At 36.7% G+C, this 12,498-nt stretch overlaps 2 protein-coding genes across 2 annotated transcripts in view; one reads left to right on the top strand and one right to left on the bottom strand.

Moving 5' to 3' along the window:
* Window positions 1-3,304, top strand: part of hfm1 (helicase for meiosis 1) — a 34,857-nt gene extending 31,553 nt beyond the window's left edge. Inside the window, exons 35-39 of the mRNA XM_053239575.1 lie at window positions 62-301; window positions 1,510-1,567; window positions 1,667-1,724; window positions 2,540-2,676; window positions 2,773-3,304. Of these exons, the coding sequence (XP_053095550.1) occupies window positions 62-301; window positions 1,510-1,567; window positions 1,667-1,724; window positions 2,540-2,676; window positions 2,773-2,836 (557 nt within the window). The 3' untranslated portion in view covers window positions 2,837-3,304. The remainder of the gene's footprint in view (window positions 1-61; window positions 302-1,509; window positions 1,568-1,666; window positions 1,725-2,539; window positions 2,677-2,772) is intronic.
* Window positions 3,305-4,812: 1,508 nt separating this feature from the next.
* Window positions 4,813-10,219, bottom strand: cldn18 (claudin 18). Its single transcript, XM_026935032.3, has 5 exons — window positions 8,796-10,219; window positions 6,704-6,868; window positions 6,418-6,571; window positions 6,191-6,301; window positions 4,813-5,293 (listed from the first exon to the last, which is right to left on the bottom strand). Exons 1-5 carry the CDS (start codon window positions 9,013-9,015, stop codon window positions 5,212-5,214), a joined length of 732 nt encoding a protein of 243 aa, XP_026790833.3. The 5' UTR covers window positions 9,016-10,219; the 3' UTR covers window positions 4,813-5,211.
* Window positions 10,220-12,498: the final 2,279 nt, after the last annotated feature.

Here is a 12,498-nt window from a genome sequence, read left to right as displayed (position 1 = left end):
CACCTGTAAAAGCGTTTGTGTGTTTGAGTGCCGAGCTAACCCGTGCCGGTCGTTGATCTAGATGTTTCCATGAGGACAGAAGCCACAAAGAGAGCACTGAGCAGAATCCCTCCCAGTGAAGCCACAGCTCACGGCTCCGTCTCACACGCTGACCTCAGCACCGACAGCGGCTTTTCACCCGAAGTCCTCAACGTGACCTTTGACCTAGCGCTGGACGACTGGGATGATTTCAGTGATGATAACTTCATGACAGCTTGTGAGGATTCGTACCATCAGGGGCGTGGCTCTGCTCAGACAACAGGTGCTTCATTTTTTTTGGATTTATTTGGTTTGAATAAATCTGTAATGAAAATATTGGTGACAATACCAGGGCTGGGCGATATGACGATATTGTTAGTATCGATATCTTAGATATCATGAACTTTTTAATGATTTTTTTTTTTTTAAATGGTTACAAACTTCTGTTTTGCCGGCAGTTTGTTATCGTGATACATATGGGGCATTCTTTACAAATGTTTTCAAGTATCATGATGTGATATGAGGAGGTTTGGAGAGACGTTTGACCCTTTTGCTGTAAGATTGTGAGGTTTAAATCCCATCAATAACAGAGAATATTAATTAATTATTAGCCATTTAACAACAAACCTTCAAACAATTAGTCAATTAGTAAAATAATAGCATGATGTGTGTGGATTAGGGCTGAGCAATTTGACGATATAATATCGATGTGATCAATTATGTCGCAATACAATTTTCTGATGATGATGATAATAATAATAGTAATAATAATAATAATAATAATACAGGAAAAAAAAAAGAAGAAAACATTTTTATGCTGTGCTTTTCATCTGAGACAAATCTCAAAATGCTATAAATTAAAACCAGAAGATAAGACAAACTTTAAAACTAAAAAAAGCTAAATATTTGGAAGGTGTACAATTACAATAAAATGCCGAAATTATACTTAGATACTAAAACAGGCACTGTAAAATTTATTAATACAGCAAATTATAAAATATTAAAGTTAGAAGTAAGCCATTTTAAAAAGAAATGTTTTCAAATTTCTCTTAAAAAACATATTATGGTATCATTTTATAATATTTTCATTAACGTTTTTAGAAAATGTTAAAGTTTTGTACTGATTTGAATCTTTAAAATGATAAACGTTAGAATTTTTTTAATAGATTTTTAAAAGAATTTTTCCTCCTGAAGTTTTCGGTGTTAATTTGCGTATTTGTGTAGAAATAAAAAAATAGAAAAATAGAATAAAAATAGAAATCATTAAACTCAGTTTTTCAGACTTTTTAAAAATAAACACTGTGATTTAGCTGGTGGTTTGTTAACAAACCTGAATATCATCATATATATTGTGTATTGTAGAAATGTCGAGTATCATGATATGATATTTTTGTCATAATAATTATGATCAGAAGGAAATTAAAAAATGGCATGTCTAAAAAGGTGAAAGGAAAAGAAAAGGTTTGTTAAACATTTAGTTTGTGTGTTTAGATCGTCTGATTTCAGCTTCTCCTAATCCAGGATCACTGAGACCTCAAACACCATCAAGGTCAGATTTAACAGATTTATTTGTACTGCATTGTTTTGTTTTGTTTTGTTTGTTTGTTTACTTTTTAAGAGCAAATCAGATTTTCATTTTTATTTTCAGGGTTGGATGTGCAGCTCTGTCGCCACAAAATACCACAAAAGTGAGTTTTACTACAAAGGTACGCTTTAGCCTTTTTTTAAATCTGATATAACACACCTCAGTTTATTAACACACTCATCAGCTACCGCAATGTTTTAGCAATTATTTTTTTTAAAATAAAGTTCGCATCTGGCACTCATGTCCTGGTTAGACTGTGAACCGTGAATAAGTATTAATTACCTAAAGAACAAAATTCTTCTTCAAGATTCAAGATTCAAAGAACTTTATTAATCCCAGGGGGAAATTGCTTTGCCATGTTACAGTTGCTCTCAAAAAGAAAGAAAGAAAGAAAGATAGAAGAAAATAAAATAAATATATACCTATTTTATAAATATATATGTATATATACCTAAATTTGTATTACACATGAAAGTCCCTTATTGCACATGAATCTCCCAGCACTGCTGGATTCTGATTGGTCGTCAGGTGTGGATTAATTTTCTATAACAGCAGCTCTGACAGTAGTGCAGCTACGTTATCGTTTCCATAGTAACACCCATTCAGGTGAGGTGTTCTATAAGGAGAAACAGGTGTCTATTTAACATTTAGGGAAGGAGTCTCCAGTGTCAGCACTTTGTTATAGTCAGAGGTGGGGAGTTTACGATCAACGTTCAATAAACAACTTTAAATAAATTGTTGAAAAGTGTAAGAGTTGGGAAATTGCTGTGGTGTAAATGTAAAGGAGTAAAACACTTGGGGACGTGCTGTTATAGGAAAATAATCAGCGTTGTTGTGGTAACAGTAACTCCACCACCTCATCACTCACACATTTCATGTCTGTGAAATTACAAATGTGATTAATGTTATTAAAAATTGTTTTTATTTACCTGACAGAGAGCGTGTCCGGAATTTTCTGTCAGCTCGGTGAAACAGCCGCTAAGAAAACAGAGCGAAAATTTCTCCCAGGGGGAACGACTGAGGTTTTTCACAAAGAGAGATTCAGCGGACGAGAAGCACAAAGACACCGGCAGGTATTTAATAAAACTCTGTCACTCATTCAATACTTACGTAGAAATTACTGATTTATTTATTTATTGTTCTAATTATTATACATCTGTTTTGTTCAGGAGTCAGACGGACGAGGACAGAGAGGTCGACATGTTCCTCGGTATATTTGATGGAATTTTCTAGACTGTCTTGTGGTTGTTGGTAAGGTTTATTATCTTAAACAGTAATAAAGTTGTTAGTTAATTAATTAAGTGGTTAATTGGTTAATTAGTTAATAGAAATGTTCTATATTACTATACAAGCATACAGTATTTCTATAGCGAAAATTATTTTTCATGAATTTGTTTATTCAAAATGTCATGTAAGTTCTTCGCCTGTGAAATGAGTCATGTTGTAAAGTTCATAAAATTTTGTAAAGTTTGTAAAATTAATGCATTTATTTATCTAAAAATTTTACGCTAGGTATGGTGAGGTTATGTTTACACGCAGCAAGGATAAAAATACATAAATAAAAATTCTTTTATGTAATATAACACTAATTTCACTGGATTAATTTAACATTTTACGTTGTTATTGCGTTACGTAATTTTTAAAAATTTAATAAATTGCATGTTTTAAAAGTTAAATAAAAGAAATAAATACAGCAAAGTTGTGAAGAACCTGAAATCTAGGAATGAAATGAAAATCAATTTGAAATGAATCTTTTTAACATAAAAAAATAAAAATAAAAAAGATGGCCAATTCCAGAAAAACACTGCACTAAAGTAAAAAAAAAGAGTAAAAAGCATGTAAATGTTACTAATATTACATTAATTATTATATTAATATGAATATAACATTGATGTGAATCGTTATATTGTGTAGTGAAAACAAATTTATTGTGATTTATGTATTGATTAATTATACAGTGTATAATATCGTAATGATTTATCAACACAAAGAGAACACACTGTTCACACTCTGCACCTGACATCCAGGGTGTTAATGTGTGTTAGAGTGAGGTGTGAGGTGTGAGGAATGAGACACACGACCACGAATTATATTCCAATTTCATTTACTGTTTACAAAAAAAAAAACAAAGCAAACAAAATATTGATTATGAAAATACATTGAGAGGAAAGGCAGTGTGTTAGTGTGAGCAAAGAAGCATACAGCAGTTTACCACAATGACTCATTTAATATCAAAGCATGACTGAGAGAGAGAGAGAGAGAGAGAGAGAGAGAGAGAGATGGGGAGGGTGGGAAGAGAGAGAGAGAGAGAAAGAGAGAGAGAGAGAGAGAGAGAGAGAAAGAGACAGACAGAAAAAAGAGATTAGAGAGAAAGACAGAGAGAGACAGAGAGACAGGAGGATAGAGAAAGACGTAGAGATGGGTAGAGAAAGACAGAGAGAGAGACAGAGAAAGAGATTAGAGAGAAAGACACAGAGAGAGAGAGATTAGAGAGAAAGACAGAGAGAAAGACAGAGAGAGAGAGAGAGAGAGAGAGAAAGACAGAGAGAAAGACAGAGAGAGAGAGAGAGAGAGAGATTAGAGAAAAAGACAGAGAGAGAGAGAGAGTTTAGAGAGAAAGACAGAGAGAAAGAGACAGAGAGAGAGAGATTAGAGAGAAAGACAGAGAGAGAGAGATTAGAGAGAAAGACAGAGAGAAAGACAGAGAGAAAGACAGAGAGAGAGATTAGAGAGAAAGACAGAGAGAGAGATTAGAGAGAAAGACAGAGAGAAAGACAGAGAGAGAGAGAGAGATTAGAGGAAAAGACAGAGAGAGAGAGAGAGAGTTTAGAGAGAAAGACAGAGAGAAAGAGACAGAGAGAGAGAGATTAGAGAGAAAGACAGAGAGACAGAGAGAGAGTTTAGAGAGAAAGACAGAGAGACAGAGAGAGAGTTTAGAGAGAAAGACAGAGACAGAGAGGGGGGGAAGAAGGGAGACAAGGTTAAGGGGAGAGAAACGGGGGAAAGGTATAGAGAAAGGAAGGAAGGAAAAAGGCGGATGAGTGAGAGAGATTAGAGAGAAAGACAGAGAGAAAGAGACAGAGAGAGAGAGAGATTAGAGAGAAAGACAGAGAGAAAGAGACAGAGAGAGAGAGAGATTAGAGAAAAAGACAGAGAGAAAGACAGAGACAGAGAGAGAGAGATTAGAGAGAAAGACAGAGAGAGAGAGTTTAGAGAGAAAGACAGAGAGAAAGAGACAGAGAGAGAGAGATTAGAGAAAAAGACAGAGAGAGAGAGAGAGTTTAGAGAGAAAGACAGAGAGAAAGAGACAGACAGAGAGAGATTAGAGAGAAAGACAGAGAGAGAGAGTTTAGAGAGAAAGACGGGGGGGAAGAAGGGAGACAAGGTTAAGGGGAGAGAAACGGGGGAAAGGTATAGAGAAAGGAAGGAAGGAAAAAGGCGGATGAGTGAGAGAGACTGTAGAGAGAAAGACGTGTCTGTAATGAATATGTTTATTTCCTGATAAATTCTGTGCGTATGTTCCAGATGAATAAATGAGTAAATGAAGGTAGAAGAGCACAGAGTCAGTAAGAAACATAAGTCTCAAGTCCTGGAACAAAGGAGGTGTTTTATACGTATTTCTGCCCGCGCTCACTGCTCTCGTCCGCTGATCTCGACTGAGCTGGTACTTTATACGCCACCGACTTATAGCTGCAAAAATAACCGAGAAAAAGAAGAAGAAGAGAAGAGTAAAGTGAGCATTCGTTCACCTTTGGGTCTGTTCATATAAAGCTGATTTACAGCAGTGATTTATAGAAAATTCTACACTTACGTTTTAGGTCAATATTTAATTCATTATTGAATTATTATTCAAATAAAAAAATTATTAGATGTTTATTTTTTAAATTCTATTTAAATTATAAAAAGGTATTTAAAAACCTTTGCCATGTATAATTTAAACTCTAACTAAACAGAGCAGTTTGTAATAAATCAAAGATAAAATAAAAAAAAATTAAAAATCCTTTAAGGAAATTTGTCTATTTAAATACTTTCTGATTATTATTCTGATTATTATTTTTGTAATTATTATTATAGTCCCTTTTAAACTTTTATTATTAAAAAAAAAAAACTTTTAAAATTTTATTATTATTAGTCATTTTACTATAAACACACTATAAAAATTGTCTACATTCATAATAAAAATATAGACAATAACAGCACTTTTATTTTAAGATAATTTGTTTTATTTATTAATTATTAGTAATTAATAACAATAATAATGATTATAAATAACTATAGGTAATAATTTATACTACTTCTTCTTATTATTATTATTTTAATTTTATTAATTATATACTCTTGCATAAAGTAATAAATTATTTTATAAATATACAATGTATAATTAAGTATAATAAATCATTCATTGTATTTATTATTTTTACTTCTGTTATTATTTTAGGATTGAAATATTATATTTTTATTGAATAGTATTAACCAAGTGATCAACAGCACAGCCGATCGTATTAGATGTTATAATGAAAGATAATTTTATGATCATTATTTTTGCTTTGTGGAATTATATTGTTATTGTGAGTCGTCGGTGCTTACGGTGTCGACTCGGCGTGCAAGCCTCTGAAAGCCACACACTTCAGAACTCCTCCTATGAGCAGCATGCCTCCTCCGATCCAGGCCACGAAGAGGGCCGGTCCGAACGTGAACCTGTCCGTCAGATAACGTACAGCACGGTGAGGTGACTCACTGAGACGACGCCCTGCCTAAGCAGATAAGCACAATGTGTTACGCTGGAGTGGAGCTCTGCTTCACTCTCTCATTACCTGTTAGCCATGGACATTCCCATTCCTCCCATTCCTCCCATTCCTTCCATCTGCATCTGGTTCATCCCACCATAGTTAGGGTTGTAGGTGGTCATCATGAAGCTGGCGACGATCTGATTGGCATAAATGGAAGCTCCGATGATGCCACAGATACCTAAAAACACATAAGTTGCATGTATTGCTTCATTAATAAGCAACTAATCATGCGGTGACAAATGAATATATCCATGTGTAGATGTCTGGTTGATTTATTTATTTGTTTGTTTGTTTGTTTGTTGTTGTTTACCTGCAATGACGAACATGATGCCTGCCGTGAGCGTCATTTTGGCTTTGGTCGAATCCTCCGTGTTTCCCATTTTGAAGCATTTCAGAGAGAACAACGAGATCACGCTTGCAATCACACCCAAGATCACGCCGACCACCATCATCGCTCTCACGGCCTGGAACTGACCTGAGACACACAAACGGGATCCGTTATGAAATATAACTAATAATAATTTCATTTCATTTACACAGTGTCTTTATGAAAGCCTGAGAGTACTAAATAGCAGTTATGAGAAGAGGTTTAGGAAACTCTGTTCTCTATACAGGCCACATTAAAAGCTGTTAACGATATATTATATACTCTACATTCAGTAACTATAACTGTAATAGACTGTAATTTAACCGTTTTAGCAGACTGTATAGTTTGATATAAGTTGATAAAGCATAAAAATGATTTTGTATCCAGCAGTTTTGTTGTAGTTCGGCGAGTAAAAGCTTTTCGAAGGGGAATTTTTTGCGCTTATGAGTCAGCCTGCTGTGTTTGTTTTATTCCTGATAACAGTGTTGACCGAATGTGGACGTGGACGTGGTTGCTTTAGTTCTGCATTCATCATCTCGATGTGTGGAGTTTGTGCCTGACACAATGAGACGACTGTTCTTTAGGTTCCTTGACGTAAAACGTTGACTTGCACCGCCATTTTCTGTATGAGAACTTTTCACATATTACTGAGCATTGAGTCCAGTTGTGAAGGTAATGTTTTTAATATTTAAGCGTTGTGTTTAACTCACATCAGACAACCATTGAATTAAATATCCTTGTGGATTTGGGGTTTTCCACAACAACAACAACATCACCAGCTGTGTTCAGTTAATCTCCAGTGCGCACTTTAAAATGTCTCCAACATCCACTTTTAGTCCTTTCCATCGACTCTTTATTTACTCAAACTGAACTGTTCCGCTTTATTCTACGTCAGGGAGTGTTCAGACATGAGCGAGAACAGGAAGTGTTCAGTAAAAATCTTTGGTACATTCAGTTGAGTGTAAAAGCTGTTTTTGAACCCAGGTGTAGTCCTGATTTCTTGCTCACCTGACCACAGTAGACTTCTAGTGAACTTTGGTGCAACCTCATCATGAGTGTCCACCTTAGCCCAGTTCAGTCACTTAAACCCACCTTAAACTCCTCTTAAGTCCAGTTTAGTCCACTTTCCATCCCACAATCCACCCCATCTACACCCACCCAAGTCCAGTTTAACCATTCTAACCCATTTAAATTGACTTTAGCCCACTGTAGTCAGGCTCAGTCACTTAGACCCACGCTCTATTAGTTGAGTGTAAAAGCTGTTTTTGAACCTGGGTGCAGTCTCAGGAGCTGAACTCTGTGAATCTGAACACGTCGGTCTGGAGTCTGAGTTTCACTTCAAGTGAAAACCCAATCACTCTGGGGACCAATTATTATTATTAAGTAATGATAATGAGTAATAATTAGTAGAACATGCCAGGTTATTTCCTTGTTTAAGTTGCACAGTGGTGATCCTTTGTGATGCTTAAAGTGAAGAAACTCATAAAAAGGCTGATTTCTTATAAATAAAGTATAACATTGTGCAGTTGCTCCACAGCTTGGAATGAATTCAGCTGAATAAAAAACAAAGATGTGCTGGTCACGCCCTTCTCCAATCAAGCTTAGAACTGATCTCGGGTACAGAACTGAGTACTGAGGCCCGGTGTGAAAGTGGCCTACTTTACTCTGTAGTCCACTATCATTCACTTTAGTAACTCAAATCAACTTCACTATACTTTAGTTTAGTTTATTCACTCCTACCCCACTGAGTACACCGTAGTTTGCGCATGTTAATGTTAGTCTACCTTAAAAACCAATCTGTGTCCAGTTTAGTCCAGTTTAGCCAATACAAATGACCTGATTTTAATTTAATTCAGTCACTTAGACCCACGCTTTGACCCAGTTTAGTAACTCAAACCCACTTTAGTTGAATTTACTCCCTCATATCTATCTGAGTCTGCGTTAGTCCAGTCACTTAAACCCATCTTACTTCACTTCAGTCCAGTTTTTCACTCAAACCCACTTTACTCTTTACAGTTCAGTCCCTTAAACCCACCTGAGTATCCCAGAAGGCCGTAGAACGGCCGGCACTCGGTGAACCCAGACGTGGACACCTCGCAGTCCTGCCACAGGCCCTTGTACGTGTACACGGCGGTGACGACGTCGCCCTGGCGGTCCTGTGTGCTCCAGTTGTTCATCGCGGTCGCGGCGATGACCGCAGCCACACCGATGAGTCCTAACAAGAATCCGCCGATCTGTAACCCGGAGGTTGCCATGTTTAATCTTCTCTTAGTCTCCTGTGGACAGCTGAAGTGGACAGCGAGAGACTCTCGGATAAAGTAAGGCTGAACAGGGAGGGACCTCGAGGTTTAATCTCGGAGTGAGTGCGAGCGTTCATGTGGACGTGCACGTGCACGCTCGTGTGTTCGTCTGAACACTTTTGATTGACACTTCATGTGAAATCAAAACTGTATTATTTCTAGACAGTGTGCACACATTTCTACAGTGTACACACCTGGAAACACACGTGAGTCAGGATATTTTATTAAAATATACATTTTTAAGGTCAGGACTAGTGTTAATGTGTTATTTGTTGAGATTTGACTCAGTGAGTAAACAATTCTGTTCAAACCAACTTCACCTTCCCTCCAGTTTCAGTCACTGCTCATGACACACTGCTCCAGGTTTCAGTACGAGCAGCTCGACGGTTAAAGAAAAGATCTGGCACAATTTTTCCCTTTAACTTACATGTTTCAAGATGTCTCGTGTCCAACATTCAGTTTTTCAGTTTTGCACTTGAGCAACCAGGCGAATGTGAATCTAACTCACCTAAGATCTTTTTCGTAATTGAAGTCTGTCTCACCCCAAATATTTTTTGTAAAGATCTCACCCAAAATCTTTTCCATAATGAAAGTTTACCTTTGCTAAAATCTTTTCATTATGGCATTCCCTGTCAAGCAAAAGTCAAACTCACCCAAAATCTGTTTGTGTAATAGCAGTCGGTGTCACCCAGGATGTTTTATAATGGAAGTCAATCTCACCCAAACTCTTTTCCATAAACACATGCCCAAATCTTCCCTCACCCTCATAATTTACACTACACAATTAAAGACAATGTAATGTCTGTATTGTGAGCTGAAACGTTTCTGCCTCTTGCTGTCTTGTGTAAAATGATACCAAACTGCACAGGAACAAACAATTTTTCTGGTTTTCCAAGATGGTGACCTCCGTAAATAACACTTCAGCATTTATCTAAACTAAAGGATCAAATATCAGACGCTGAACGTGTCTTGGCTGATCAACTGCACTGGAGGAAAAGATAACGTTGTGGAAATATAGATTATTTTTGCCAAACTATTTTAAGGATATATTCTAGTGACCAGAAGGTTGTGAGTTCAAATCCCAGGACTGCCAAAGAGCCACTGCTGGGTTCTTAAACAAAACCTTTAACCCTCAATTACTCAGTTATGTGTTTGGACTGGATTTTACACCTTACACATAAGTTTCAGACAGTGTCTGTTAAATCAGTAAATGTCGTGGACATTTCCAATAGTGTTCTCTTTTGTAATTAATTTTTAGATTTGTGGTGAAGATATTTTTTAAAATACTCCATAAAATAACCTTTATGCCCATCAGTAGAAACGTCTTTTCATCATTTTCTCGTCTGTCGGACTGAGAGCACGTCCTGAAACATTAAAGAGGAACTCAAACAGGTATTTGCAGAAACCATAATTGTTTTTTCTGCAAATAAAAAAAATCACATTAAAAAGCTGGCAGGTGCAATGATTAGAGAAACTAACAGCGAAAAAGGAACCACACGTTCATCCTTATCACAGTATCAACAAAGAGCGAAACAGAGAGCCGGCCGTTTCTTATCAGCCGTGTTACATTGTGAGAGTGCGACATGCTGTTTCCAAATCGACCAATCAGAGTGCTGGCAGGGAGAACAGCGCAGCCGATTGGCTCTCCATCAGCTCCATTCTCTTCAGCATGGCAACATTCACAGAAGCTAACAATGGAAGCAGGTTATTTTTCAACGTCATGGACCGTGAGAAGGTTTTTATTTGAGTGTAAACCTACCCACTGGTGTATCTGATGATAAACTACACACACTGTGTACACACAGCGAAGAACAAACAATGTCCAAACCTTATTTCTCTATGACTCGTTAATGCTAAAAAATTTAAATTCATGTCAGTACACGCAAACCACATAGCTGAGGCAAACTGATAAATCATTTTTATGGTAAAACATGATAAAACAACAACAACGTGCACCTATTCATGAAAGTTATGTCTCGAAGTTACACTGCTACAACATATTTAGCACTTTGATTTTTTCTAGTTGTAATGATGTACCTAGTTACTTTGCTACAGCGAAACATTGGTAATCAGGGAACATTGTTTCTACCTAATGAGTAAGTAATTTGGTTAGCTGGATCAGTGAAGAAGTAATAAACACAGTATGTCACGCTGTTCTAGTAAAATACTGAGTGCCGGAGCGGTGTGATGTAGAGCAGTTACTGTCACAAAGGTGATCATTTTCCTACAACAGCACGTCCCCAAGTGTTTTATTCTCCTTGTACCATAGTCATTTGCCAATGATTACAATTTTTTATAAGAATGACACATCATAATTTTTATTTGTTTAACTCTTTCAGAGGTCAAAAAATGGAATTTGCGTCTGTCTTGTGTATGCCCGAGTTCAGCACTGAATTTATTTGCGATGTCACACTCCATGGTAGTTCATTGTGGCTGTTGTTTACGATGTTTTACTATCAAAAAAGCTTTAGTTGTGCTGTCCGTTTATCTCTGTACCAGTGTTATTGTGAGAGGTGTGAATTGTTTGCTCAGCAGGAGGCTCACACTCTTCCCTTTTCCCATCGCCTTGCTCACCAGCAGCTGATCACTGAGTCATGATACTCTACACACAGAAACCCAACAGTGTCCTGACTAACCTTATAACAGACTTGCTGCAATAAAGTAGTTCATTTGTTTATACTGATTGAAAATGTCTGATAAGTCGAGTTCCATTCCACCGAATGGAATGAAACGCCAGTGTTCTGCTAGACAAGATTAACAGCAGCTATAAATAGTCGTTCCCTCACCAGCCTTTCTTTTTATTCTTTCTTTAATTTATCTCTTACGAGTGATCTCTAATGAGTGATTTAAAAAGTGTTGCTTTTTTGACAGATATGTTGTCGAGATGTTTTGAGATGTCGTGCAATCGTGGAGCAGAAAGCTCTCTGCCCCTTTTAGCTCCATACACTTATTGTTGCACCTAGTGGTCAGAAATAGGAACTGCAACAAGCACTGGTCTTGGCCACTGGGGCAGGAATCACGCTGCCCCATTCTCAATCTATAGACGTTTTCACTGGGGGAGGAGCAGTGAGATTTTATAGAAAATCATCTATAAAATCATCATTTTATAGAAAATTGAAAATCTCAATTCAATTTTATTTGTATAGCGCTTTTAACAATGGACATTGTCACAAAGCAGCTTTACAGAAATATATAAATTCAGGATATAAGTTTTAAATTTATAAAATCATCCCTAATGATTGAGCCAGAGGCGGCGGTGGTGAGGAAAAACTCCCTGAGACAACATGAGGAAGAAACTCTGAGAGGAACCAGACTCAAAAGGGAACCCATCCTCATCTGGGTGATAACGGATAGTGCGATTATAAATCATTCCCTTCTATAACTGTGTACTACATGGACAAACAGTACAATTGTGTAAACAGGAAATTCATTATAGTT

The sequence above is a fragment of the Pangasianodon hypophthalmus genome, chromosome 14 (genome assembly GCF_027358585.1).
Source record: "Pangasianodon hypophthalmus isolate fPanHyp1 chromosome 14, fPanHyp1.pri, whole genome shotgun sequence".
In the NCBI taxonomy this organism is placed as follows: Eukaryota; Metazoa; Chordata; class Actinopteri; order Siluriformes; family Pangasiidae; genus Pangasianodon; species Pangasianodon hypophthalmus.
This window is presented reverse-complemented; position numbering and strand designations above follow the sequence as displayed.